General features: G+C 41.8%; 2 protein-coding genes across 2 annotated transcripts in view; one reads left to right on the top strand and one right to left on the bottom strand.

Annotated features, from left to right (window-relative positions):
- The window catches only part of LOC147009208 (uncharacterized), a 153,228-nt gene that overhangs the window by 44,572 nt on the left and 83,995 nt on the right, over positions 1-24,661 (top strand). Inside the window, exons 4-7 of the mRNA XM_085862997.1 lie at positions 12,801-12,944; positions 16,942-18,158; positions 21,895-22,044; positions 22,604-22,691. Of these exons, the coding sequence (XP_085719123.1) occupies positions 12,801-12,944; positions 16,942-18,158; positions 21,895-22,044; positions 22,604-22,691 (1,599 nt within the window). The remainder of the gene's footprint in view (positions 1-12,800; positions 12,945-16,941; positions 18,159-21,894; positions 22,045-22,603; positions 22,692-24,661) is intronic.
- LOC147009209 (uncharacterized) lies at positions 18,158-24,232 on the bottom strand. The gene has a single exon (XM_085861589.1). It carries the CDS (start codon positions 23,704-23,706, stop codon positions 21,604-21,606), a length of 2,103 nt encoding a protein of 700 aa, XP_085717715.1. The 5' UTR covers positions 23,707-24,232; the 3' UTR covers positions 18,158-21,603.

The raw sequence follows: 24,661 nt of genomic DNA, 5'->3' as shown, positions 1-24,661 counted from the left end.
AAACCGTTCACTTGTCCAGTATGCAACAAGGTGTTTGATCGTTCTTCACATTTGTATGGACATCAATGAAGTTACACAGGAGAGAAGCCGTTCAAGTGTTCTGTGTGTCACAAGGCCTTTTTTCGGTCAACAGATTTAACAACCCATCATCGAAAGATTACATTCAGGGGAGAAGGCATACAAGTGCTCGTTTTGCAGCAAGGCTTACACTTAAATCTCAGAATGGAAAAGTCATCAAAGAGTGCACACAGGAGAGAAGCCACACAAGTGCTCTTTGTGTCCTAAAGCCTTTGCTCAATCGACATATTTAAAAAACATCAAAGAATACACACAGGGGATAAGCCACACAAGTGTTTTTAGTGTCTGAAAGCCTTTGCTCAATCAACATATCTAAAAAAAACATCAAAGAATACACACAGTAGAGAAACAAATGACCAAAATTACCCCTGTCTGGGGGGTGACGGTCATCTCTATAATACCACAAGTTCTCAATGTTCAGTTATGACCGAAGACTACTGCGCAGTTTGGTTAAAGATGACTCGGCATTTTGGCGCTCGCGCACGAAATTATATTTTGAAAATAAATGCCGACGTTTACATTTCAGGTTTTGAAACTTTTGCACCTTCGGCGGAAAATGTATAAATATACAAGGCAGCTGCTATGCAATGACACCATTCACTAACTTTTACCATGCCCAGTTGAGAATATATAGCCTCCTGAAGGTAGGGCAGTTTTTGCAAACTTTGAAGTTACGTGACGCGAAAGCGAAATTCGAAAATCCGTCCTGACCAAATTTAGATATTGTCCCATACATTCATATGCCTCAATCAAATTCAAGATCGCTTGAGAAATGTAGGAGGAGATAGATTTTGAAAATTGTCATTTTCGCATTTTTTGCCAACTTTGAAGTCACGTGACACAAAAACGAAAGCGAATATCGAAAATCCGGCCTGACCAAATTTAGATATTGTCCCATAGATTCATATGCTACAATCAAATTCAAGATCGCTTGAGAAATGGCGGAGGAGATAGAATTTGAAAATCGTCATTTTTGCAACTTCAAAGGCCTCGTGACCTTGACCTTGACCTTGACCTTTGGTGACCTTGAAAGTCATACCATCGTGCACGTCTCATCGACCTATATCAGGATCACTAATGACCAGATCTCCCGCTTCAACTTCATTGTGAACGGACGGACGGATCAAAGGACATCGACACCCATATTATTAGGTCATGCTCGAAGAGATGACCTAAAAAGGAGAAAAATGCAATCGGACATGTAACAGAAAAATAGGACCGTGCATCTTGAAGCTTACCTGGATCAAGAGCAATAGTCACGAAAAAACCCCACACACCCTGTTACACCCTGATTTTTTTTTTATGCCGTGAACAAACTTTAGAGTTTAGTACATCATGGGTGATGAAGGTTGTGGTCAAGTTTCATAAAAATCGTGTGTGTAGTTTTGGAGAAGAGAGGAAATACCTATTTTGGGGGGGCAAAACCCCTCCCATAGACCCCCTTAATAAGTGTAGATGTTCATGCAGTTGATACACTTTGGTACATTACGGGTGATGAAGGTTGCAGTCAAGTTTAATAGAAATCCTGAGTGTAGTTTCAGAGTAGAGAGCAAATACCTGTTTTGGGGGTCAAAAAACCCCCCGTAGACCCCCAAAATGAGCAAATATTTTGATGCGGCTGATATGCTTTGGTACATCATGGGTGATGAAGGTTGTGGTCAAGTTTCATTGGAATTTCATGTGAAGTTTTGAAAGAGAGCAAATACCTGCTTTTGGGGTCACCCCCCCCCACCCGGTAGACCCATAGAATGAGTGTAGATTTTGATGCGGTCGATACACTTTGGTACATCACGGGCGATGAAGGTTGTGGTTAAGTTTTATTGAAATTGTGTGTGTAGTTTCGGAAAAGAGCAAATGACCTATTTTGGGGGGCTCAAATCCCCCAAAACCCCCCGAGACACTGATAAACAAAAAATTGTTTTTTTTGTACACCATGACAAACTTTGGTACATTACAGGTGATGATGGTTGTGATCAAGTTTTATGGAAATCCTGTGTGTAGTTTTGGAGAAGAGCACAAATACCTATTTTGGAGGGTCAACCCCCCCCCCACCCCCCAGTGGACCCCCTTAATTAGTGAAGATTTTGATGCAGTGAATACACCTTCGTTAGGCATCAGATATGAAGCTTGTGACAAAGTTTCATCAAAATCACGTGTTTAGTTTAAGCAATAATGACGTGTTTACTGACTGACTGACTGACTCACCTACGGACACTGCTCGATCGCATAAGCTCACCTGACTAAAGTCCAGATGAGCTAAAAATGACCAAAGAAGCAAGAAATGTGACACCTCTACTGTACATGGATGATCTGAAACTCTTCGCACTGAATGATAAGAAATTGTCAGATCAACTGAAACTAGTAAAGCAGTACTCGGAGGACATCCAAATGCAGTTTGGTCTTGACAAATGTGCCAAACGTGCATTTGTACAAGGAAAAACAAAAAGAACATCCAACATATCAATCGATGAAAGTACAACATTACAGGAACTAGAAAACTTAGCATTCTACAAATACCGTGGAATAGAAGAAGGCCCACAGATACAACACAAAGCAATGCGTAAAATAATCAGCAAAGAGTACCAACGCAGAATAAGATTAATTGTGAAGTCAATGTTCTCCCCAAGAAACAAAACCAAAGCTATAAACCAAATTGCAGTGCCGGTATTCCAATGTAGCTGTGCAACAATAAAGTTGCCCCAATTGGAGATCAACAATTTAGACACCAAAACAAGGAAACTTCCAACGAGTCACAAGATATTCTCAAAAAAACCAATGCATAACCGTGGTTGTACTTACCGAGGCGAGAAGGAGGAGGTGGTTTGATGGAGCCGAACCAAGTGCACAAAGTGTGTCGGACTAGCGGAATATGTGAAAAGCTCAACAGACTATCAAATGAGATTTATATACAAGCAAGAAAACAACAGACCAGAAAAGGGATCCTTAATCCATTTAGCAACAAACTTCCAGACAGGTACAAATAATGGATACTACACTAAAAAAACGAATCAGAAACCTTCACAGCCCAAACAATTGCAAAGAAAAAAAAGGAAAAGTACAAAAGAGAAATATCAGCAGATGTACTCTGACAAATGGGAAAATGACAAACGAGCAGATTTCAAAAAAGAGCTTGACAGAACAGGGATCGATGAGGAAGGATCATTGGAATGGTGAATAAGAGGTCAAATTAGTTGGGATGGAGAACAAGTCATCATCAATGTCCAAGACCAAGGACATTACCCTAATGCCTTGAAGAAAATGGCTAGATCATTGAGTCATTCGGACAAATGCAGGTAATGTGGGGTAGAAACAGAAAGTACCAGCCACTTCCTTTTGGGATGTCAAACGCTCATGTCAGAACATCTGTACAAAGAAAGACATGGCAGTGTCTGCAGAGTAATCTACTGGCACTTCTGTAAACATTTCAACATCCCGGTCCCAGAACAATCCTGAAAACACAAACCAAATCCAATCCTTGAAAATGGACAAATAATGCTCACCTATGACAAGATGATCCTGTCAAGTGTGGACACTGCAAACAAAGCATTGTGTCCAGACATAGTGCTCAAACACAAAAAGAAAAAGTCAGCATTGTTGATTGAGGTCTCAGTTCACATCAACTTTGGACAAAATGTTACAGAAATCAGGAAAATGACCAAATGCCAGGATCTGAAAAATGAGGTCAAGAGGTCTTGGAAATTGAAGAAATCTAAAATTTTACCAGTGATAGTCGGTGCTGTAGGAATGATAAAGAAAACCCTTACCGAATATTTAAAAATTATTCCTGGGAATATCACTCCAAACCAGCTACAAGTGGAGGCTGTCAGAGGTTCAATGAAGATTTTGAAAAGAGCCCTTGGAACGACGCTATGAGAACGAAGTTTCACAGTTTGGTTCATGAATCATGATCCTTTCCCAAAAAGGTGAAGATTTTGAGTTTGGGAGAACTTCCTCCCACCTCCTGAAACCTGCAATGGAGATAACCAACGAGAAGAGCAAACATGTCACAATTGGAAATCAACAAACTAGATACCAAAACAAGGAAACTCGTTACCATCCACAAAATGTTCCACAAACCCTGTGCATCCCAATAGTGTACCTGCCGAGATGAGAAGGAGGTGGTGGCATGATGGAGTTCAAGCAAGTGCACAGACCAACAAGTGTACGGCTAGTTGAGTACGTGAAAAGTTCATCAGACTACCAAATCGAATTTGTACACAAACACTAAGACTCCAAGGCAGAAAATGTATCTCTAACTCACGTTACAAAAATTTTGCAAGGACAGGTGTGAATAGAAGATGCCACATATGAACGTGAAACGGCAGCGAACACAGCCCCAATTATTGCAAATATGACAAATGAAAAGCAGAAAACAAAATGTCAACAAAATTTTAGTGCCAATTGGGAGAATGAGAAAAGAGCAGGAAGATTGAGAAAAAAAAGGTCGACACTGATTGGGGATGGACTATAAAAGGTTTTTGGAGTCGTTAGGAAGAGGTTACTTTTTCTGGCATGGATAACTAATCATAATAAATGCCAAAGATCATGGACACTGCATCAATGGCTTCAAGAAGATAGCAGGATTGATTCCATCTGACATGTGTAGGTTCTGCAAGGTATAAACAGAAAGCAACATCACCTTCTCTCAGGATGACGAGACACTTGTCAGAACAGCTGTACTCACAAAGGCACAATAATGTATGCAGTTTAATCCACGAGCATATCTCCAAAAAACTTAAATATCCCCGTCTCAGAAATATCCTGGAAACACCAAAAAAAAAATCCTGGAACAAAAAGCGATCGTTGAAAATGAGTACTAAAAAAGAGCGTCACTGAGATTTTGAAAACTTTATGAAGGAATATTACCATAAATGAACTACATTTGGAGGCTGGCTGGTGTTGAGTGACGATTGTGAAACGAACCCTTGGAACAAAGATATAGGAACAGGAAAACTTCACAACTTGGTCCTTAAACTGTGCTCTGACACAGAGAAGGATGTGGATACTTTGAGTCCTCAGAAGAAAATGATCAACTTGAAGAAACTCGAAAATTGAGATTTCAATCCACAGAGAGAAAATGGATTTGGACATTTAACTTGTACAACTCCACATAATACTATCTGTGACTCCTGAGAAGCAGTCTCAGGGCTCCTTGGGGAAGGACATGTTTGAACCTGTGAGAAAAATATGATCATCAGTGACTGGCAACCACAACAAAAAAAGGGATAAAAAGACACAGACACCTCCAAGACTGAGCAGTACTTGTGTTTGTTCACACTGACCAGTTAGAATGTTGGCCGAGAAGAATAAAGACTGCGGCTTCTCCATAAAAGAAGATGTTAACCTCACTCAGACATTGCACCATACCAAGCTAAAGAGGTGCCGCCTGTCTTCAAAACCAGGAGAAACTAAGATCCAGATGAACAGAAGAGGTTCAAGGAAGTGAGCTATTCCGTACAAAACAAAACCATCCTCGATTACAAAGTACATTCCATGCATGAGGTATTGTGGAAACAGAAAATGGAAATGTTTTGTGGACAAACTGAAAATTTCAAAAGTATCTTCAAAAGTGGATAAAGTATCACAAAGATCATCACGGTCCAATGAAGTCCACAAATGTCCATCCAAAGAAAGAAAGAAAGAAAGAAGGAAATGGCTGATTAAGTCAGACAATCAGTCAGACAAAAGACCAGAGGGAAATGAATCATAAACATAGTTGAACGACATAATTCATGGAACACCGTACCCTGGGCAATCTTGAGAAAAAGGACATGAGAAGGGTCTTGTCAACTCTTCCTTTGTGTTTCCGAGCACGATCTACATTTCCTGCGAGCCATACTTTTGCATGAACCTCAACAACCCCCAATGCCGAGGGCACGAGCGGCAAATTTGATTGGTCGAAATGGCGTAAAATAAAATGGATTAACTCAGACAAGCCGGACAAGCCTGGGTTTTTGGTGCAGTGAAGGGATCCCCACTTGGTCTGACTCTTGCCAGCAATCTTTGCCGGCTTCCATGAGAAATGTATGTTCCAGGATTTATCCACTAAACTCATACCTTGTATTTTCCATATGTCGACGATAACTGCGATTTTCCACTCCGCCGCTGCATGCAAATACGTCCTTTTCCCACACACTTGAGGAAATCTTTTGGATTTTTTTTTTTACTGTTTGAATTGCTTGCGGTAATGCCTTTAGACCAACCTGGATCTCCAACTTTTCCCCTTTGTTTGGGATACATATCAAGGTATTTGTAAATGTCATTATAAGCATCTTGAAACCTGAACAGGGATGCGATGCAATCTGTTACCTCAACTGCTGCCAAAGCTAACCTGTGTGCAACATGATGAACTGACAAGATAATAGGAAAGAACACCAAGGGTTTCCCACTGTTTTAAAATGTAAGATGTGATTGTTTGCTTGAACAATGAATTAGGAGAATTCCAAATAAATACCAAAAATATCGTTCGAAACATGGAAGACAGTGATGATGAAAATTGCTCTCACTGGGTTTGTATCAACAAGAACCTTTTTCCAACAGATAGCTCTTCTATGGGACGGACTTTTTAAACGGACATTGTTACCTCCATCACTGAAGATGGAAGGAGGTTATGTTTTCACCCTGTCTGTCTGTTTGTTTGTTTGTGTGCAGGATATCTCAAAAAGTTGAGGATGGATTCGGATGAAATTTGTTGGGCCGGTTGGGTGTGTGATAAGGCCGAACTGATTAAATTTTGGTGAAGATCCGAATCGGGATCCGGCCACGAGAATAGAAGAGAGACCAAGTGCTCTTATAATTGGTTCACGAGCGCCAGCCATAGTGACCACTATATTCGTTATGTCTGTGAGCAGTCGAACATTATAATTGCCCCAAAACTTCCTCTCCCCACGGACCTTGAAGCACATTATTTGTGTAGCGGTCCTACAACACAGTGCGCCGAGCCGACCCCCAAAGGGTCCGACTCACGTAACTCGGGCCTGATGTGACTTTTACCAGCACCAACTTGCACACCCCGGGAGATGCATCCTCACACACTGGTGCAGGATCAACGATCTAGCTCCCAAGCATGGCTCAACCCCACACCCTCGCATGGGCTTGACCTTGCTCTCTGTCATTGGCCTGACCCCGCTTCCCAGCGTAGGTTCGAACCTGCTCACTGGTACACACTCTTCCACCACCGTACATTCAAACCTATCAATGTGACTGCTGGATCCCACAGCACGGGATCTGTGAGTCTCGGCTTGACCCCTACAAGGTCCATCCATGTCCCCATGAGCACTGTCCTACACATCCTGAAGGTTGCTTCACAAACACGGCTTCCTGTCTCTCTAACCAATATTTACCTCCCTGTCTCTTCTCATGGATAGTCTCTTTGCTCTGCATTAGGTCGAGATTCACACTCATATAATGTCCGTCCATTACTACATTCCCATGGAATTTCAGTTTTCTGAACAATTCCTCTCCATTTCCAGCAATTGTGTTTTCCAGTCATGCCCTGCATGCTTTTAATTTGGTTCTGCTTTCAATTCTGCGTTGCTTTCATCTAATTTTCCATTCACGGCTCCCATTATCGCTTTTGCCTCGGTTGGACAGGGACTTATGGATTTGGTCTCGATTTTTATGTGCGTGCGTGCGTGCGTGCGTGTGTGTGTGTGTGTGTGTGTGTGTGTGTGTGTGTGTGTGTGTGTGTGTGTGTGTGTGTGTGTGTGTGTGTGTGTGTGCGTGCGTGCGTGCGCATGCGTGTGTCCGCAACCATATATTGGACATGTATGAACCGATTTTATTCGTACTTGGCATAAAGACAACAAATGATGGTCTACAAATGCACATCGTTTTGTTTCGCGATGCGATCAAAGATTGCCGACTGGCGGCCATTTTAGTTGTAAAAAAAACCCCCCGCTGTCGAACACGTCCTCAACCATTTCTCGGACATGCAATTACCGGTGTCGTTCAAACTTGGCACACAGATAATAATGAATGTTGGCTTACGTATGGCCGTCATTTCTTTTCGAGATCAGATCCAAGATGGCCGACTGGCGTCCATTTTGTTACTTAAATGTGTCCCCAACCATTTCTCTGACATGCACGGTCCGATATTGTTCAAACTTGGTACAAGCACAGTACACGATGGCAAACACAATGCACTTCACTTAATTCTGCCGTCTGATCAAAGATGGCCGACTGGTAGACTGGCGGCCATTTTAGTTCTAAAAAAAAAATAACCCTGGTATTGAACACGTCCTCAACCATTTCTCAGACATGCATTTACCGATCTTGTTCAAACCAGGCAAACAGATAAAGAATGAGGGCTTACATATTCACGCCATTCTTTGTCGACACCAGATCCAATATGGCTGATTGGTGACAATTTTAGTTGTGAACACCCGATGTTGAACACGTCCTCAACCATTTCTCGGACATGCATTTACCAATGTTGGTCAAACGACACACATATAAGGAATGACGGTTTACACAAACACGTCATTTTTTTTCTCGATATCAGATCCAAGATGGCAGACTGGCGGCCATGTTGGTTCTTAAATGTGTCCCCAACCATTTCTCAGACATGCTTTGTCCGATTTTGCTCAAACTTGGCACAAGCACAGCACACGATGGCATACACGTACGCCTCACTTTATTTTGCGATCTGATCAAAGATAGCCAACTGGTAGACTGGTGACCATTTTAGTAGTACATAAATATGGGCTAGCCCTTTAACTCTGCACAGCAAAGTTACTAAAACATCGGAGACGATGACATTTTATGTCTTTTTTTTTTTACTTGTTTCATCTGCTTTCCCATTTATTTGTTCTATCATTGCGAACATGACCTGGAACAGCATCACGTCAGTCTCCTGACTGGACCGTTCAAAACCCAAAGGGGAGGAGCTCTGAGTGGCGTCACGAGAGTGCGAGGGGGGGGGGGGTTCCGAACCTGTGCTCCTCCCCACTAGGCCCCGCCACCGGCTCGCCACTGAGCATGTTCCACACAATCTGCCATTTCATGGATGTCTGTCATTTCGTCCACTTTTTCCCACACGACCAAATTTGAAAATAAAATCTCTTCAATTTAAACATGCCAATCGCGCTTTCTGCACTGATATTAGATTTTAAAGCTGAGAATCCACTTCAGTATTTGACTGTCCCATCCATCCGTCCGTCCGTCCTTAATGATGCAGAAGAAGAATATTTCTAACACACGGTGTTTCTACGTAAAATGGACCCTTTTGAACCTTCAGTCAAACTGAGACCCCCTCAACCTTCGAAGACCCTTTAAGACCACCAACACCCTTAAGACCCTAAAGACTCAAAAGACCCAAAATACCCTGAGGACTCAAAAGTCCCCACAAATCCAAAAGTCCTTGAGGACCCAAAAGCCCCAGATGACCAAAAATTCCCTGAATACGCAGACCCTGAGGACTCAAAAGACCCAGAAGAGTCAAAAGTTCCCAAGGAACCAAAAGACCCAGATAACCCAAAAGTCCCTGAGGACCTTAAAGACCCAGAGGACCCAAAAGACTCTAAAGACCCAGATCCCGAAGACCCAGACCCCGAGGACACAGAAGACCCAGTGGACCCAAAAGTCCCCGAGGACCAAAAAGACCCTGAAGACTCCAAAAACCCTTATGACCCAAAAGACCCTGTAGACCCTTTAAGACTACTATAAATGGATGAGGTGTGTGTGTGTTTCTGTGTATGTGAGGCATGTTTTTTGTGGAGTTCTACTGGAGCAGTCTGATGTGGAATGTGATGCACCAAAATGACCGTCATGATGTCCTGAGTTGATTAGGCTAATTAACGACAAAGAACCCAGAATAATTCCTTTGTTTTAAATGCACACCATATTGAGGTGTTTCGGGCAGCTTAATAGGTCCTTCTGCGCCACGGCATTCTATTCACAAAATAAATAACAAAAATAATGATAACATTGCAACAAACCAAATATTAATTAATTCAAATAATATTCACAATAATATTCGTAGTAGTATCATTTGGCAAGAATAATAACAAACGTATAATATCCGGCCTGCCCCAAGTACATCTGGGTTTGGTGAAAGGCAAAGCAATGCTCAAGCAGAACAGCAGACAGGTGTGCAACAAGACCTTGAAGACCAATAAAAATTTGGTCCAATGGACCAACAGGCCCACTGGTAATTCTCGTGGGTAATTCGAAAGGTGGTTCTCATGGGTTCTAAAGGGGGTTTCGAAAGAGTAATTCCAAAGGGTAATTCTAAAGTGTAATTCTAAATGGTAATTCTAAATGATTCAAAAGAGTAATTCTAAAGGGGGGTTCTCTAAAGAGTAATTCTAAAAGGGGGGTTCTCCAAAAGGTAATTCTAAATGGTTCTAAAGTGTAATTCTAAATGGTAATTCTAAATGATTCAAAAGGGTAATTCCAAAGGGGGGGTTCTCTAAAAGGTAATTCTAAAAGGGGGTTCTCTAAAGGGTAATTCTAAAAGGGGGGTTCTCCAAAAGGTAATTCTAAATGGTTCTAAAGCGTAATTCTAAATGATTCTAAAGGGTAATTCTAAAAGGGGGTTCTCCAAAAGGTAATTCTAAATGGTTCTAAAGTGTAATTCTAAATGGTAATTCTAAATGATTCAAAAGGGTAATTCCAAAGGGGGGTTCTCTAAAAGGTAATTCTAAAAGGGGGTTCTCTAAAGGGTAATTCTAAAAGGGGGGTTCTCCAAAAGGTAATTCTAAATGGTTCTAAAGCGTAATTCTAAATGATTCTAAAGGGTAATTCTAAAAGGGGGTTCTCCAAAAGGTAATTCTAAATGGTTCTAAAGTGTAATTCTAAATGGTAATTCTAAATGATTCAAAAGGGTAATTCCAAAGGGGGGTTCTCTAAAAGGTAATTCTAAAAGGGGGTTCTCTAAAGGGTAATTCTAAAAGGTTCTAAAAGGTAATTCTAAATGGTTCTAAAGTGGGGTTCTAAAGGGGGGTTCTAAAGGGTAATTCTTAAGGGTAATTCTAAATGGTTCTAAAGGGTAATTCTAAAAGGGGGTTCTCTAAAGGGTAATTCTAAAAGGGGGGTTCTCCAAAAGGTAATTCTAAATGGTTCTAAAGCGTAATTCTAAATGATTCTAAAGGGTAATTCTAAAAGGGGGTTCTCCAAAAGGTAATTCTAAATGGTTCTAAAGTGTAATTCTAAATGGTAATTCTAAATGATTCAAAAGGGTAATTCCAAAGGGGGGTTCTCTAAAAGGTAATTCTAAAAGGGGGTTCTCTAAAGGGTAATTCTAAAAGGTTCTAAAAGGTAATTCTAAATGGTTCTAAAGTGGGGTTCTAAAGGGGGGTTCTAAAGGGTAATTCTAAAGGATAATTATAAAGGGTTCTAAAGGGTTATTCTAAAAGGTTCTAAAGGATAATTCTAAAAGGTTCTAAAGGGTAATTCCAAAGTGTTCTAAAGGGTAATTCTAAAGGGTAATACCAAAGGATAATTCTAAAGGGTTCTAAAGGGTAATTCTAAAGGGGGGTTCTCTAAAGGGTTCTAAAGTGGGGTTCTAAAGGGTAATTCTAAAGGGGGGTTCTCTAAAGGGTTCTAAAGTGGGGTTCTAAAGGGTAATTCTAAAGGGTAATTCTAAATGGTTCGAAATGGTAATTCTGAAATGGGGTTCTAAAGGGTAATTCTAAATGGTTCTAAAGTGTAATTCTAAAGGGTTCTAAATAGTTCTAAAGGGTAATTGTAGAGGGTTCTAAAAGGTAATTCTGAATGGTTCTAAAGGGGGGTTTTAAAGGGTAATTGTAGAGGGTTCTAAAAGGTAATTCTAAATGGTTCTAAAAAGGTAATTCTAAAGGGTTCTAAAAGGTAATTCTAAATGGTTCCAAAGGGTAATTCTAAATGGTTCTAAAAGGTAATTCTAAAGGGTAATTCTAAAGAGTTTAATTCATTTTTAGGCTTCGCCTATTTCATATTAAAAATGCGAAATTGAACCGCTTCCTTTGGACACGGGTGCGATATTTTTTATTTTTAATATATATATATATTTTTATCCTGGGGAATATCGGGAAGAACCCCCCACTCCCGATACCATTTGTTTTGTCAGGAGTCACCCTTTTTAATTTATGGTTTAAAAAAAAAGAATCCCCCCCCCTCTTTCCACATCAAAATTTAATGATAAACGATGAAGTAAGCAATATATGTACGAGAGGAACCGAAAGGAGTATAATGATAATTTACAGGCTGAATTTCCATGAACAAAGTAAAAAGGTATGAAAATTATTTTTCCACATTTTTGGGCGACTCTCTCTTGTGAAATCTCATGACAGTGACTATAATGCAGGAGCGGACAAAGAGAATAAGTCCGGTTATAGAGTGGGTGTGAGGGGTGGTACCACCTGCAAAAGTAGTTGGAGTTCATTTTTCTTAAAGGTGCATAGTGAAGAGGACATACGACTCCCAGGGCACCAATTAAGAGTTCACAGAACTAATTTTACAAGGCAATGGAATGTGCCCAGGCGTTCTTCATCAACGAGAACACGAAATTGTCATTTCGTCATGCACTTCCTCCATTTTAAGACCGTCCTGCCCTTTCAGATTCACGATTATTTTCCCCTTAACCCCCACCTTGTTTGACCTCTTTGGTCAAGTAGGAAAATGAGTTTACCTGTCAGAGACCCCGTGCGTTTCTCCCCACCACTGAGAACGATTGTTTTGGTTTAGATTTGCTTGTTTATCTCTTCCTTTATTGTCATGAATTGTTGTCACATGGTTTGCAGATGAAGTTCAAGTTGTGAAGTCAGAAACTTTCCAAAACAATCTTCTTCACACTTCCCAGGATGCTTTGAGCAATGATCATGTAAAGCGGGAAGCATGTGATTCTCCACCCACGGAGCGAAGCAAAGCTGCTCAGCTGCTCGTAGGTAACCTGAGCTCTCTATGGATCACATTGTGTTTATTTATTTAGATCATTCTTTCACGATGAAATAATTTTGTTCCAAACCCTGCAGAATGACAGGTTCATTTAAATTGTTTTCACTCAAATGGCTTGTTTATATGAACGAGACAGGGATACCTATTTCATTTAAAATACACATCTTCAAGATCGTTGCATAGAGTCAGTCACAGCCATTTAGGATTCCTGCGATATCGCTCCGCAGTGTTACAATCACCTACACCAACTTTGGATGATTTTCTGTGGAGAGGAGTTCGACAACTCGGTTACGTGACAATCTTGAACTCCTCTACAATCTCCTGGTTATTTTAATGCAATGTGTCAAGCCTGGACCCTTTCCTTAAACATTTGAAATCGTTTGTAGGGTCGGAAGTGAAAATACACACTTTATTCGACTATGCCCCTTATTCTCTGTGATCTTGTAGATTTGTTGTTTTGAATTATTGGCAGCTGCTATCATCGTTATCTCTGCCACCATAGGTGGACGAAGGTTATGTTTTCACCCCGTCTTGTCTTTGAGTAGGATATCTCAAAGATTCGTGGACGTATTTAGACAAAACTAGGTGGACATGTTGGATGGGTGCCAAGAACGAATTGATTAGATTTTGGTGAAGATCCGTATCTGGATTCAGATCCAAGAATTTTTTAATTACTCAAGTGATACTTCATAATTGAGAGATAGGGTCAAAAACGGATTTTACAGTGGCCTACAAAAGTATTCACCCCCCCCCCTCCAAAGTTTTCACATTTTGATGCCACCTGAGCTTATTTCATAGCTTATTTCATGATGCTTTCAAATCAAACTTAATATACGAGTCTTCACAAACTATTAAAAAGTGATAAAGTTAATAACTAGATGGGCACTCGATAACTAATTATCTAGAACTAGAATAACTTGGAGTTATTATTCCAGTTATTATAGTTAATAACGAGAACTAGAAGAGCGCATACCTCCACCACGTAATGCCTGATCTACGAGAACATATCTGGCCCAATACATTTTTGAGATATGCGATACAACACTATATCGTTTTTGGCTCTAATCTCTCAATGGGGAAGAATCACTTTACAGATTAAAAAAATTCTAGTAGTCGGATCCGGATCCAAATCTTCCTTGTCGAATCAATTCTTCCTTGTCACACACTCAACCTGTTCACCAAGTTTCGTCCGAATCCGTCCACATATTTTTGAGATATTGTGCTATATATCGGTTTCGCCCGATCTCTCAATGGTGAAGAATCACTTAAAAAATTATCAGATCCGGATCCAGATCCGGATCTTCACCAAAATTGAATCAATTCGGCCTTGTCACACACCCGTGTCCACCAAGTTTCATCCAAATCCATCCACAACTTTTTGAGATATCATGCTAGATATAGTTTTTGGCCCAATCTCTCAATGGTGAAGAATCACATAAAAAATTCTAGTGGTCGGATCTTTTTGAGATATCCTGTACACAAACAGACAAACAAACAGATGGAAAGGGGTGAAAACAATAACCTCCTTCACCTTCGGTGATGGAGATAAAAATGTAGATAAAATGTGACTGAGCTAGATTAACAGAGAAAAATCAGGTGATTCTCATTTGCATAATAATTCGAACCCTTCATATGGATTCAGTTGCATTAGGATTTGTCAACCCTAAATCACTTGAGAACAAATTATTAGTTTGAAAGGTTACAAAATAAGTGTAATAGGTTTCACCTGTATGTAATCAGTGGTTTAACTTAAACATAAATCGCCCCCACTTATCGAAAGAGTTTCAAGGTGCGACTCACTTGGTCAACCAACGAGGCAAACATGAAGACCAAGGAGCTTTCCAAATAAGTCAGACATCAAGTGGTGGAGAAGAACCGTTCAGGAGAGGGTTATAAGAAGATTTCAAAGTCACTCATTATCCCTTTGAGTACGGTGAAATCCATCATTAAGAAGTGGAGGATGTTTCATACCACCCAGACTCTACCCAGATCAAGTCCCCCATCCAAACTCAGCAGCCAGGCAAGCAAGAAACTTGTTCGGGATGTAACTGTAAGTCCAACAATGACTGTGAAAGATCTTCAAGGCTCTGTGTCTGAAATGGAGGTCAGTTTTCATCAATCAACAATATTCCGTTCCCTTCACAAAGCTGACCGCTATGGACAGGTGGTAAGAAAGAAGCCATTATTAATAAAATATGCATCGAAAAGCTTGTATGGAGTTTGCGAAAAAGCATCTTCATAATACTGCTGGCACTTGGAGACATGTTTTCTGGTCAGACGAGACACAAATATGGAATTTGCACTAAATTCAAAGCGTTACTTCTGTTGCAAGCTTAACACTGCACATTACATCACCCAGTCAACACCATCCCTACTATCAAGCATGGTGGTGGCAGCATCATGTTATGGGGCTGCTTTTCATCAGCAGGGACTGGCAAGCTTGTCAGGATAGAAGGGACAATGGATGATGTAAAGTACAGGAGAATCCTTGATGAAGACCTGCTTGAGTCAGCCATGAATCTGAAACTGGGTAGGAGATTCACATTCAAGCAAGACAATGGTCCGAAGCACAAAGGTAAAGCCACACTGGACTGGCTAAGAAGAAAATAAATGTTCTTGAGTGGCCTTGTCAAAGTCCTGACTTGAACCCAATGGAATATTTATGGTGAGACTTGAAGATTTCAGTCCATCGACGATCCCCATCAAACTTGGCATAACTAGAGAAATTTTCACATGAAGAACGGGCAAAGATTTCACTATCTCACTGTTGGTGCAAAGCTGGTAGAGACCAACCCAAAAAGACTCGTAGCTCTCATTGCTGCAAAAGTGAGGCAAGGGAGCCAGCGCAGAGGGAAGTGCGGTACTCCATCAATCTGCGGATGAAGGCCTTCTATTGGATAGGAGTTCAGATATGCCAAAGAAGGACTTTGTATGATGAAGGATGCCTCGTCGGCAACAGGCTTTGGAGGAAAGTTCATGGCTCATAGTAAGACCCAGAAGTTTGAGTGACTTAACTTCCTCAAGAGAATTGTTAAGAAAGTAGATGGCAAGGTTTGTCAGACGGTCTTTTTGGAGAGTGTGACCTCTGTCAGGATTGAAAGTAATATATTCCAAGTGTTTGGCAAGATCTGAAAAGTGAGAAGAAGACGCTGCCTGCCTGTCTGTCTGAAGGATGATGGATTGATGTCTGGGAAAAACTACGTATCGATTCAACAGAATGCTGATTGAAGTATGTTAACCACCATGGGATGTGCAGAGAAACTGATATTGGTCAGACAAGCCTCTGATTGGTATACACTGTCCAGAACGATGGAACAACCTCTCCTAAGGGAATTTATGTCTGCTCAATAACTGTTTGATTAATTTGGCCAGTTGCAAAATTCTTCGAATTTTTAGCTCACCTGGACTTGTCAGGTGAGCTTATGCAATCAAATCGTGTCCGTAGGTGAGTCAGTCAGTCAGTCAGTCAGTGAGCGAGTCAGTCCGTAAACACTTCAGTCATTATCGCTTGAACCAAACACATGATGTTGATGAAAGTTGGCCAAAAGCTTCATATCTGATGCCGAATTAAGGTGTATTGACCACATCAAAATCTGCACCCATTAAAGAGGTCTACGGGGGGGGGGGGGGGGAGTTGACTCACCAAAATGGGTAGGCCTATTTGCTTTCTTCTCTGAAACTACACACACAATTTTGATGAAACTTGACCACAACCTTCATCACCTGTGATGTACCAAATTTGTTCACGGCATTAAAAAAAACTCAGGGTCTCGGGGGGGGTGGGTTGCGGGGGGTTTGAGCAACTGTTCCTCCTGAGTCATGTGAGCTTCAGCAGGTGCAGTCCCATTTCAATCCTGGCCCGTAGACCAATCCTTCCCCAAGTGGAGGACAGAAATATGGAGGATGTTTGAATTAATTGTGAAGTAATTATCAAATCTGGACAAGTTGGTGTGAATTGTTGATGCTTTTTGTGACTTGTCTTTACAGAGAAACAAATGAAACTGAATTCTCGCTCCAACCGTTCCCAGTCGTTCAACACACAAGTTTTCAATCGTCACGTGACACAGACTGTTGCTCAAGAAACTGACACATTCAGCAGAATGTCTTGTAAACGTTGTACAGAGACCCTCAAGAATATCCAAGGAAGTCGGAGACCACACAGGTGTTCTGTGTGTGACAAATCCAATACAACGTTGTCATATGTAAAACTACATCAAACAATCCACACGGACGAGAAGCCGTTCAAGTGTTCCATTTGCAGAAAGGAGTTTGCTCGATTATCACATTTGCACGTTCATCACAGAACACACACAGGAGAAAAACCTTACAGGTGTTCTGTGTGTCCTACAGCCTTTGCTCAATCATCACATTTAAGGAATCATCAAAGAACACACACGGGAGAGAAGCCTTACAAGTGTTCATTGTGTCCTAAAGCCTTTATTCAATCGTCGCATTTAAGGAATCATCAAAAAATACACACAGGTGAGAAGCCATGCAAGTGTTATTTGTGTCCTACAGCTTTTGCTGATTCGACTACTTTAAAAAATCATCTCAGAACACACACAGGAGAGAAGCCACACAAGTGTTCTTTGTGTCCTAAAGCCTTTATTCAATCATCACATTTGAAATACCATCTCAGAATACACAAAGGAGAGAAGCCGCACAAGTGTCCTGTGTGTTCTAAATCCTTTATTCAATCATCAAATTTTAAAATTCATCTCAGAATACACACGGGAGAGAAGCCGCACAAGTGTTCCGTGTGCAACAAGGTTTACTTTTATGTGTCAGATTTGAAAATTCATCAAAGAGTGCACACGGGAGAGACACCGTTCAAGTGTTCTATATGCAACAAGGCCTTTGATCGTTCTTCGAATTTTTACAAACATCAAAGAAGACACACAGGGGAGAAGCGGTCCAAGTGTTCTGTGTGTCATAAGGCCTTTTTTTGGTCGACGGATTTAAAAAACCATCATCGAAGATTACATTCAGGAGAGAAGGCTTACAAGTGCTCTTTGTGCAGCAAGGCTTTCGTTTACATCTCAGATTTGAAAAATCATCAGAGAATGCACGAGAGAGAAAGAGAAAGAGAAAAAGAGAGAGAGAAAGAGAGAGAGAACGTGCCACAATTGGAAAGCAACAAGTTAGATACGAAAACAAGGAAAATCCTCACGACCCATAAAATGGTCCATAAAAACAGTCCATCCTGAGAATGTATCTGCCCAGATGAGGAGGTGGTAGCGGCTTGATGGAGCTCAACCACGTGCACAGACCGATGAGTATTGGGCTGGTTGAGTACGTGAAAAGTTAATCAGACTACCAAATCCAATTTGTACACAAGCACTAAGACAACAAGACAGAAAAGGTATGTCTAACTCGCGTTACAAAAACTTAGCAAGAACTGGTGCAAATCGAAAAATTCCTTACGAGCCACAATTTTGTCTGAATCTCGATATTCTCCAACACTGAGAAGCACTATTGCAAGTTTGATTGGTTGAGATGGCTTAACATGCCTGAAAATATATAATTCAATTGAGATTAAGTGATTCCTGGATCAGAGACGGACGTCTGTAAATAGACAGACAGAGTGAACCAATTGCTCAATCCTGCATTGCGCTTCGCGTGGGGGGTAACTGCAGAAGAAAAATGGTAAAAAAGTGGACTTGGGAATAATGTGAGATAAAAGTACAAAGGTGAGACCGCAAACACACGGGAGCGGGTATTTAGTAAACACTGCCGAGAGAAATACCCGTTGGTAGATAAACTCTAAATTATATGATTATCCCAACGGACAGCCTTTCAAAGAGAAGACATCAACCCCATGAGAAGAGCTTGGAACTACAGGCTTTTTGAGGGGCAGAAGGACATGGGATCCAAACCATGACACCTGAAAGAGGTGAGGCTGTGGAACAATGCCAAAGCCTAACGGAGGTGCTGGATTACAACTTTGGACGATGGTGTAGACCAACCCACGGAAGGAGAGAAGGTTCAGCCAGCCAACCTCGACCAAGTGGTACAAGCCCAAATAGAAGTAAGGGTGAGAAGAGTGGGGTTAGAGAGAAGGCTGGGCATGCGGGGAGAGATGAGGTAGAAAACGAGTTTACCCATGATCAGCTTGGTTTCCTGTGTTTTCGGTGCCGTGATGTGATTGCCACTTGGTCTGACTCTCGCCAACAATCTTTGTCAGCTTCGATGACGTGTACGTTCCAGGATTTATCTACTAAACTCATACCTTGTGTGTATTTTCCATATGTTGATGATACCTCAGCAATTTTCGACTCTGCTGCTGCATACAAGGTCTTCCTTTCACACCTCAACTCCAAATTGGCAAAATCATCACAAAGCCACGAGTCATTTGCACAGCCATTCATTAATTTTAACAGGTGTTTTGTAGCTTCCTTGGTGTTGCGTGATCTCTCATTTTACACCCAGCAGTGAAGTCCATGTTTTTCTGTTGGGGGTCCGTCAATTGCAATCTGTATTTTGCGGCAGAGGTCGGGTCCTTGTTCTTTTCTTTATCAGGTTCTGCCTCCTGAAACCCCTCTCTGCATCAACCTGGACATTGGAGGACCCATAACTATTTGAACCCATGTCACCAACGATGTAAATTCCTTGTGGCCAAGCAGAAGTCTGTACAACTCTGACATGAACAGTATGTTTCTCCTTAAACTCTTCACTAGTAACATGTTTTAACTGAGGACATTCATGCTGTGCGACTGTTTGTGAAACCTGGAAACTCGGAGTAGTCATCACTCTTGTATTTGGTTTGTCCGACACCAAAACGATGATAATTTACATTCTCAGGGTCAACATGTGTGGGTTTAACACTGGGTTGAAGATGGTTGAAAATTCTTTGAACACTTTTTTACCTGCCGCATGTTGCAAGTCTGCGAGTGCAGTTGTTGGTGGTGTTGTTCTTGTTGGGAGTCAATTTTTGAAATCTTGTACCCATTGGTTGGATATCTGCCAGACCACACCCACATCTGTCACTTGACTCCACCCACCATAGCACTCATACAAAATGATATGGCCAACATCTTGGTTTTCCGGTGGGTCTAACACATTCGGCCTGTAGGCATCTGCTGATTATTCACTCCATGGTTTTGTTGCGTCAAATTTCCAGTGGCTTTGTTATTATTCCTTTTTGAAAAACCTGCTTTTCATGTTTTTGACGATGTTTATAAATGTTTTATCGTAGTTTTTCACCTCGTTTCCGATTTTCTGTGCCTCCTTGATAAGGTGCCACTCTATCTCAGAGGTTGGTGATTCCACAATGTTTGGTTGTATTTTCTCCAACTTGGTAAAGTGAGGTTAAAGCGAGTGGAGTAACCTCTTTCACTCAATCTGTTTGTTTATTATTCCACAGTTCAGACATTCTTATTGAAATATCTGTGACATGGTAGAAATCTGTGACATCACATGTGCCCCGAAGGATGTCACACGGATGAATTTGTAACTCCTTGTGAATTTAAGTAATCCTGATCTCTTTGCTGATTTATCATCGTGAAGAACGGTAGAACACTATTGTAGTCCAGGTTCTAAGCAAAATAATTGTTCACATTGTGATACAAGCACCAAATTTGGTGGAGTGGAAGAGTATCACTCTCTGGTCAATATAAGCTAGGGAGACATTTCCAATATTGTCTCTGGTTGCTATGGCAACCATTTTTCTCTTTTCAGCAAATCTGCCCGAAAAGCCCGGTTTGGGATTTATGTTATTGTGCTCTGTACATGTTCAAAATGATCTGATATGCAAGTGTTTGGTATCAAAATGACCATAATTACAAGGGCTACTAGATGCTAATAATCACATGTCATTTCACGAAGGTTTGTGTGAAAATATATTGAAAAACGTGATTTTTTCGTTCAAAATTTGCTTCGTTTTTGCAGCGGACATAACATTAAAAATGTAATTACTCAAAAAAGTTATTGCTTATTTTCCAATTTAAGCACATCGTACTCACCCATATTATGAGTGCTAAATGAGGATGTATAAAATATTAAATTTAGCTGAGATCTCCCAATGAGATTTATCATAATGTAATGTTACCCTCAAATATCTCATTATAGTCTGTGACTGCACGTTTTCATAAAACAGACACCAGCAATAGCTTTAGGTACATTTATTTATATTTGCAATTTGATGTATTCCTTAGTATTTTAACAATTTATGTATTGCATTTACACCTCTTTGCATTCAATGTTTTAGTTATTCACCATGTACACAACTTAATGGAATTCATGTATCACATTCACACACGTAGGAAGCAATCTCCAGCACAGCCGCACAGAGCTGTACATGTCAAACTCGCCTTTTTGCATTTGCATCTTCGTGCACCCTTTCTTGCATGAACAATGTACAAGCTCATAACAAGTGTCCGTAGCCTCTGGGAGCGTCGTCCACAGCGGAATCCATGTGGACACATCACGCTTCCAACCCCAGTCCACTGGGCTTGGGAGTACTGGACATGACAACAAGGCTTGGCCCCAGCAAAACACAGCTTGGTACACAGTCCTTCTCAGGTGTTGTTCCAGGGCTGCTTGTGTTGGTGGAAGTAATTCGAGTGACTTTGGATTCTTGGTGAATAGATCTTTCCTGGTCATATTCACGCTGGATTTTTGGGACGAACGGTGGTAGAGAATTACCACAAATCACTCGATGTCTGTCATTAGATCACCAGGGATGCTGCCACCAGGAGGAAGGTCCATTAAACCGAGAAATGTTTTGGTTAGGTCTGGGAACACATTCCACGCTTCCCAAGCAGATCGTTTGCCCTTTCCAGCAAATACAGAGACAGTATCACACCCTGTAAATGCGTGAAACAATGGCAACACTCTAGATTTGTCTGGTCCCAGTGCCTGACACATCGCATGTGCAGATAAATATCTGTAGTGTCGTGCTGTACCAAACGCTATCCACAGTTCTTCTGGATCGGATTGTAGCTGCTGGGCTGTTGCCACTGCAAGGACTACAACATCGGAGTCTACAGTCCTGATGAGGATCCTCTTGTGTCCCTGTCGTACTTGGTCAGCTACGTGCAGCATGATTCTCGAATCTGCCTCTTCGTGCGAGCATGGTTCCAGAAGTTGTCGGTTGGTTTCGCTTGCTGAACAGAGAATTGTGTCCCCATTGGTACTGTAGATCTCCTTACCAGGTACTGTAACTGTGACGATAAACTTGCCCAAGTAGTCGAAGAGTTCGGTCTTGTTGTCGTTGACTCGCAAAAAGCTCTCCCAGTTGCCGGGTATTGCAGTACCTGTCTTGACGCGTCTCCGCGTACCTTTACCTCGGTTTTCACGTGCTCCTTGTTTCAAGGAATCTGGTCGGTAGACGTCCCACACGATATCCAGTCGCTCTACCTTTTCAAGCTGGGAGAGGATGTAGGACTTGAAGATATGGTCAGCATACTCCTGGAAGGTCTTCGTTGCTCCAGGCTGTAGCAAGTGGACAATTACTGAGCCATCAAGCACCTTTGCATCGACCGTCGGTGCATCTGTGACTGGTGGTACAACCTTGCTGAGGCACTCCAAGATGTCCGCCTTGCTGCCTGTTCGAAGGTTTCCTGTTTGGGATAGGGCTGGTGGACATTCCTGGTTCTCATGTTTGAAAAACTCCTCGAGGTTCCCATCTCTGGACTGACATGCAATGTAGAGCCTTGAGAACAGGATACAGTCGTTCTTCAGTGATGCGACCTGGGACTTTGACTTGGAATTTTTGGCTGGTCGGTTATTGAACAGTGGTAGGTTGTTTTTCTTGATCGGTTCAGCGATGGCTTTGGTGTGGTGATACAGACGTTCTTCTATGTACTGTGTGTACTGGCTCTTTCCGATCTGCTCGATATTCTTCACGGTTTCAACCACGGTTCCACTCATGACTTCCCTTGAATCCAAGGTCATCAAATCTGTGCTGTCTTCTTGAAAGGGATTACCCATTTCTGCAATAGTCGCAACAAGTTCTTTGACGTTAGAGATGAATTTTCGTTGTGTTCCTGGCACTTTTTCGTGGTGTCGGAAATCTTCTGCTGTGTCAGTAAACCGAGAGCTTGCTTCAAACTCCTCGATAACTCGGGCGATTTTGGGTCCTGCAATCACCCAACGGAGAAGTGCACTTGGATTTTCTGTCAGTCCTACAGCTCCTCCATCTCTCTTTATAAGATCATTAAGCTGCTCGTGCGCCTGGTCAAGAGCAATACCGGAGAACTTTCTTGACGTCTTGTGAACCACGAAACTGCCACTCAGAAATGCCCTGTGGATTTCAGGATTTTTCACAGCCAACTCTTTCATGTCTCGGATATGAAATGGGACCCATCTCGAGTAGTGCACACGATCAAGGGCAAAGAACCATGGCATGAGCTGTTCCAATGAGTCGATGTACAGAGCGAAGTTTCCCTCCCGAAGTGACCTAATGAACTGCAGCAGCTTCAGTTCAAATTGTAACATCATGGCCCAAAATCTGAACTGTGGGTATTGGTCGTAGTTTTCAGAGCACCAGGTGTTGAAATCTGTTGGAGTGTCAGCCCCATCAAGCGACTGAACATATGTATTGTACGCCATTCTTTGAAGGATATACAGACTAGCAGCTGTGATTTCATGCGCCACACGTGTTTGCTTCACATTAGATGCAGTCAGGAATGAGTTGGCCTTTCCAGAAGATGTGATGTTTCCTTGCACTATAGCTGCCGTCCATCCACTTTTGTCCAGCCAACAGCCCAGTGCCCTTAGTGCTGCAATCTCAATGTGAAGTCCTCCAAACATCACAATATATAGTGGTCCTCGCCGTGATTATCAGGCCAGTTCAACTGGATTTGTTTAGCTCTCGCATAGAGGGGTTGATCCATAGTGAGGACTGGTGTTTGTCCAGGGTTGAGATGCTCTGTGGCTGACTCGCCGACATTTATAGCATGCAGAATCATTGCTGTGGAGTTTGCATTTTCGCAAAACAATGGCAGCAAGGCAATCCATCTCTTCTGGATCTGATTTTGACAAATTTCCCTGACAATATCTGCTGCTCTTCCTTCGCTCCAATCGGTTCTTCTGACCACGTCCTTGTCAAAGTGGACATCTCTCTGGTTGTTATCAGAGAACCACCTCACCGCCGTCGAGTCTGGCATTTCACTCAAGCCGACTGGCAGGGTCTCCGAGCAGCCATCAAACTTACAGACTGGTCTCCCATCACTACTTTCTCAAACATCAACTCATCCTGGGAATTCTTTCAAAGAAACTTGCTCTCCCTCATGCACAGATTTATCCCCTCTCGTGTTCAGTTGTCCTACCCTTCCTCCCGCCCTTGGTTTACTGAAGCTTGTGGCGAGGCAGTTGTCCTGAAACAACTTGCCTTTGCCTCATGGAAAGCAAACCCAACTGAGGGCAATCTCAGTTCCTTCCACAAAGCTCAGAACAAGTGTGTATCTACCCTCAGGAGAGCCAGAAAACAACATCTTTCTCATCTCAAGTCTGAACTCTCAAACCTCTCTCCCTCCTCAAAATCCTGGTGGCATTTAATCAAATCTGTTTCTGGTGTATGTTCCCCCTCCATCCCCTCCCTTACCTCAAATGGCCGCACTGCTGATACCACACGTGATAAAGCTGAATGTCTAAACTCGGTGTTTGCAGCTAAATCTTGTGTCCTAAACCCATCACTTTCTCTACTCACTTTACTCAGTCGCACCCAACTGTCCCTGGACTCTGTATCCTTTTCTCCTGACAAGGT

The sequence above is a fragment of the Eptatretus burgeri genome, chromosome 17, assembly GCF_056783735.1.
Source record: "Eptatretus burgeri isolate ZD-2024b chromosome 17, Ebu_testis_v1, whole genome shotgun sequence".
In the NCBI taxonomy this organism is placed as follows: Eukaryota; Metazoa; Chordata; class Myxini; order Myxiniformes; family Myxinidae; genus Eptatretus; species Eptatretus burgeri.
Note: the sequence above shows the minus strand (reverse complement) of the source record. Positions and strands in the feature narration are given on the sequence as shown.

Excerpts from the sequence above, each read along its gene's own strand:
- LOC147009209 (XM_085861589.1), bottom strand. The coding sequence starts at position 23,706 with ATGTTTGGAGGACTTCACATTGAGATTGCAGCACTAAGGGCACTGGGC.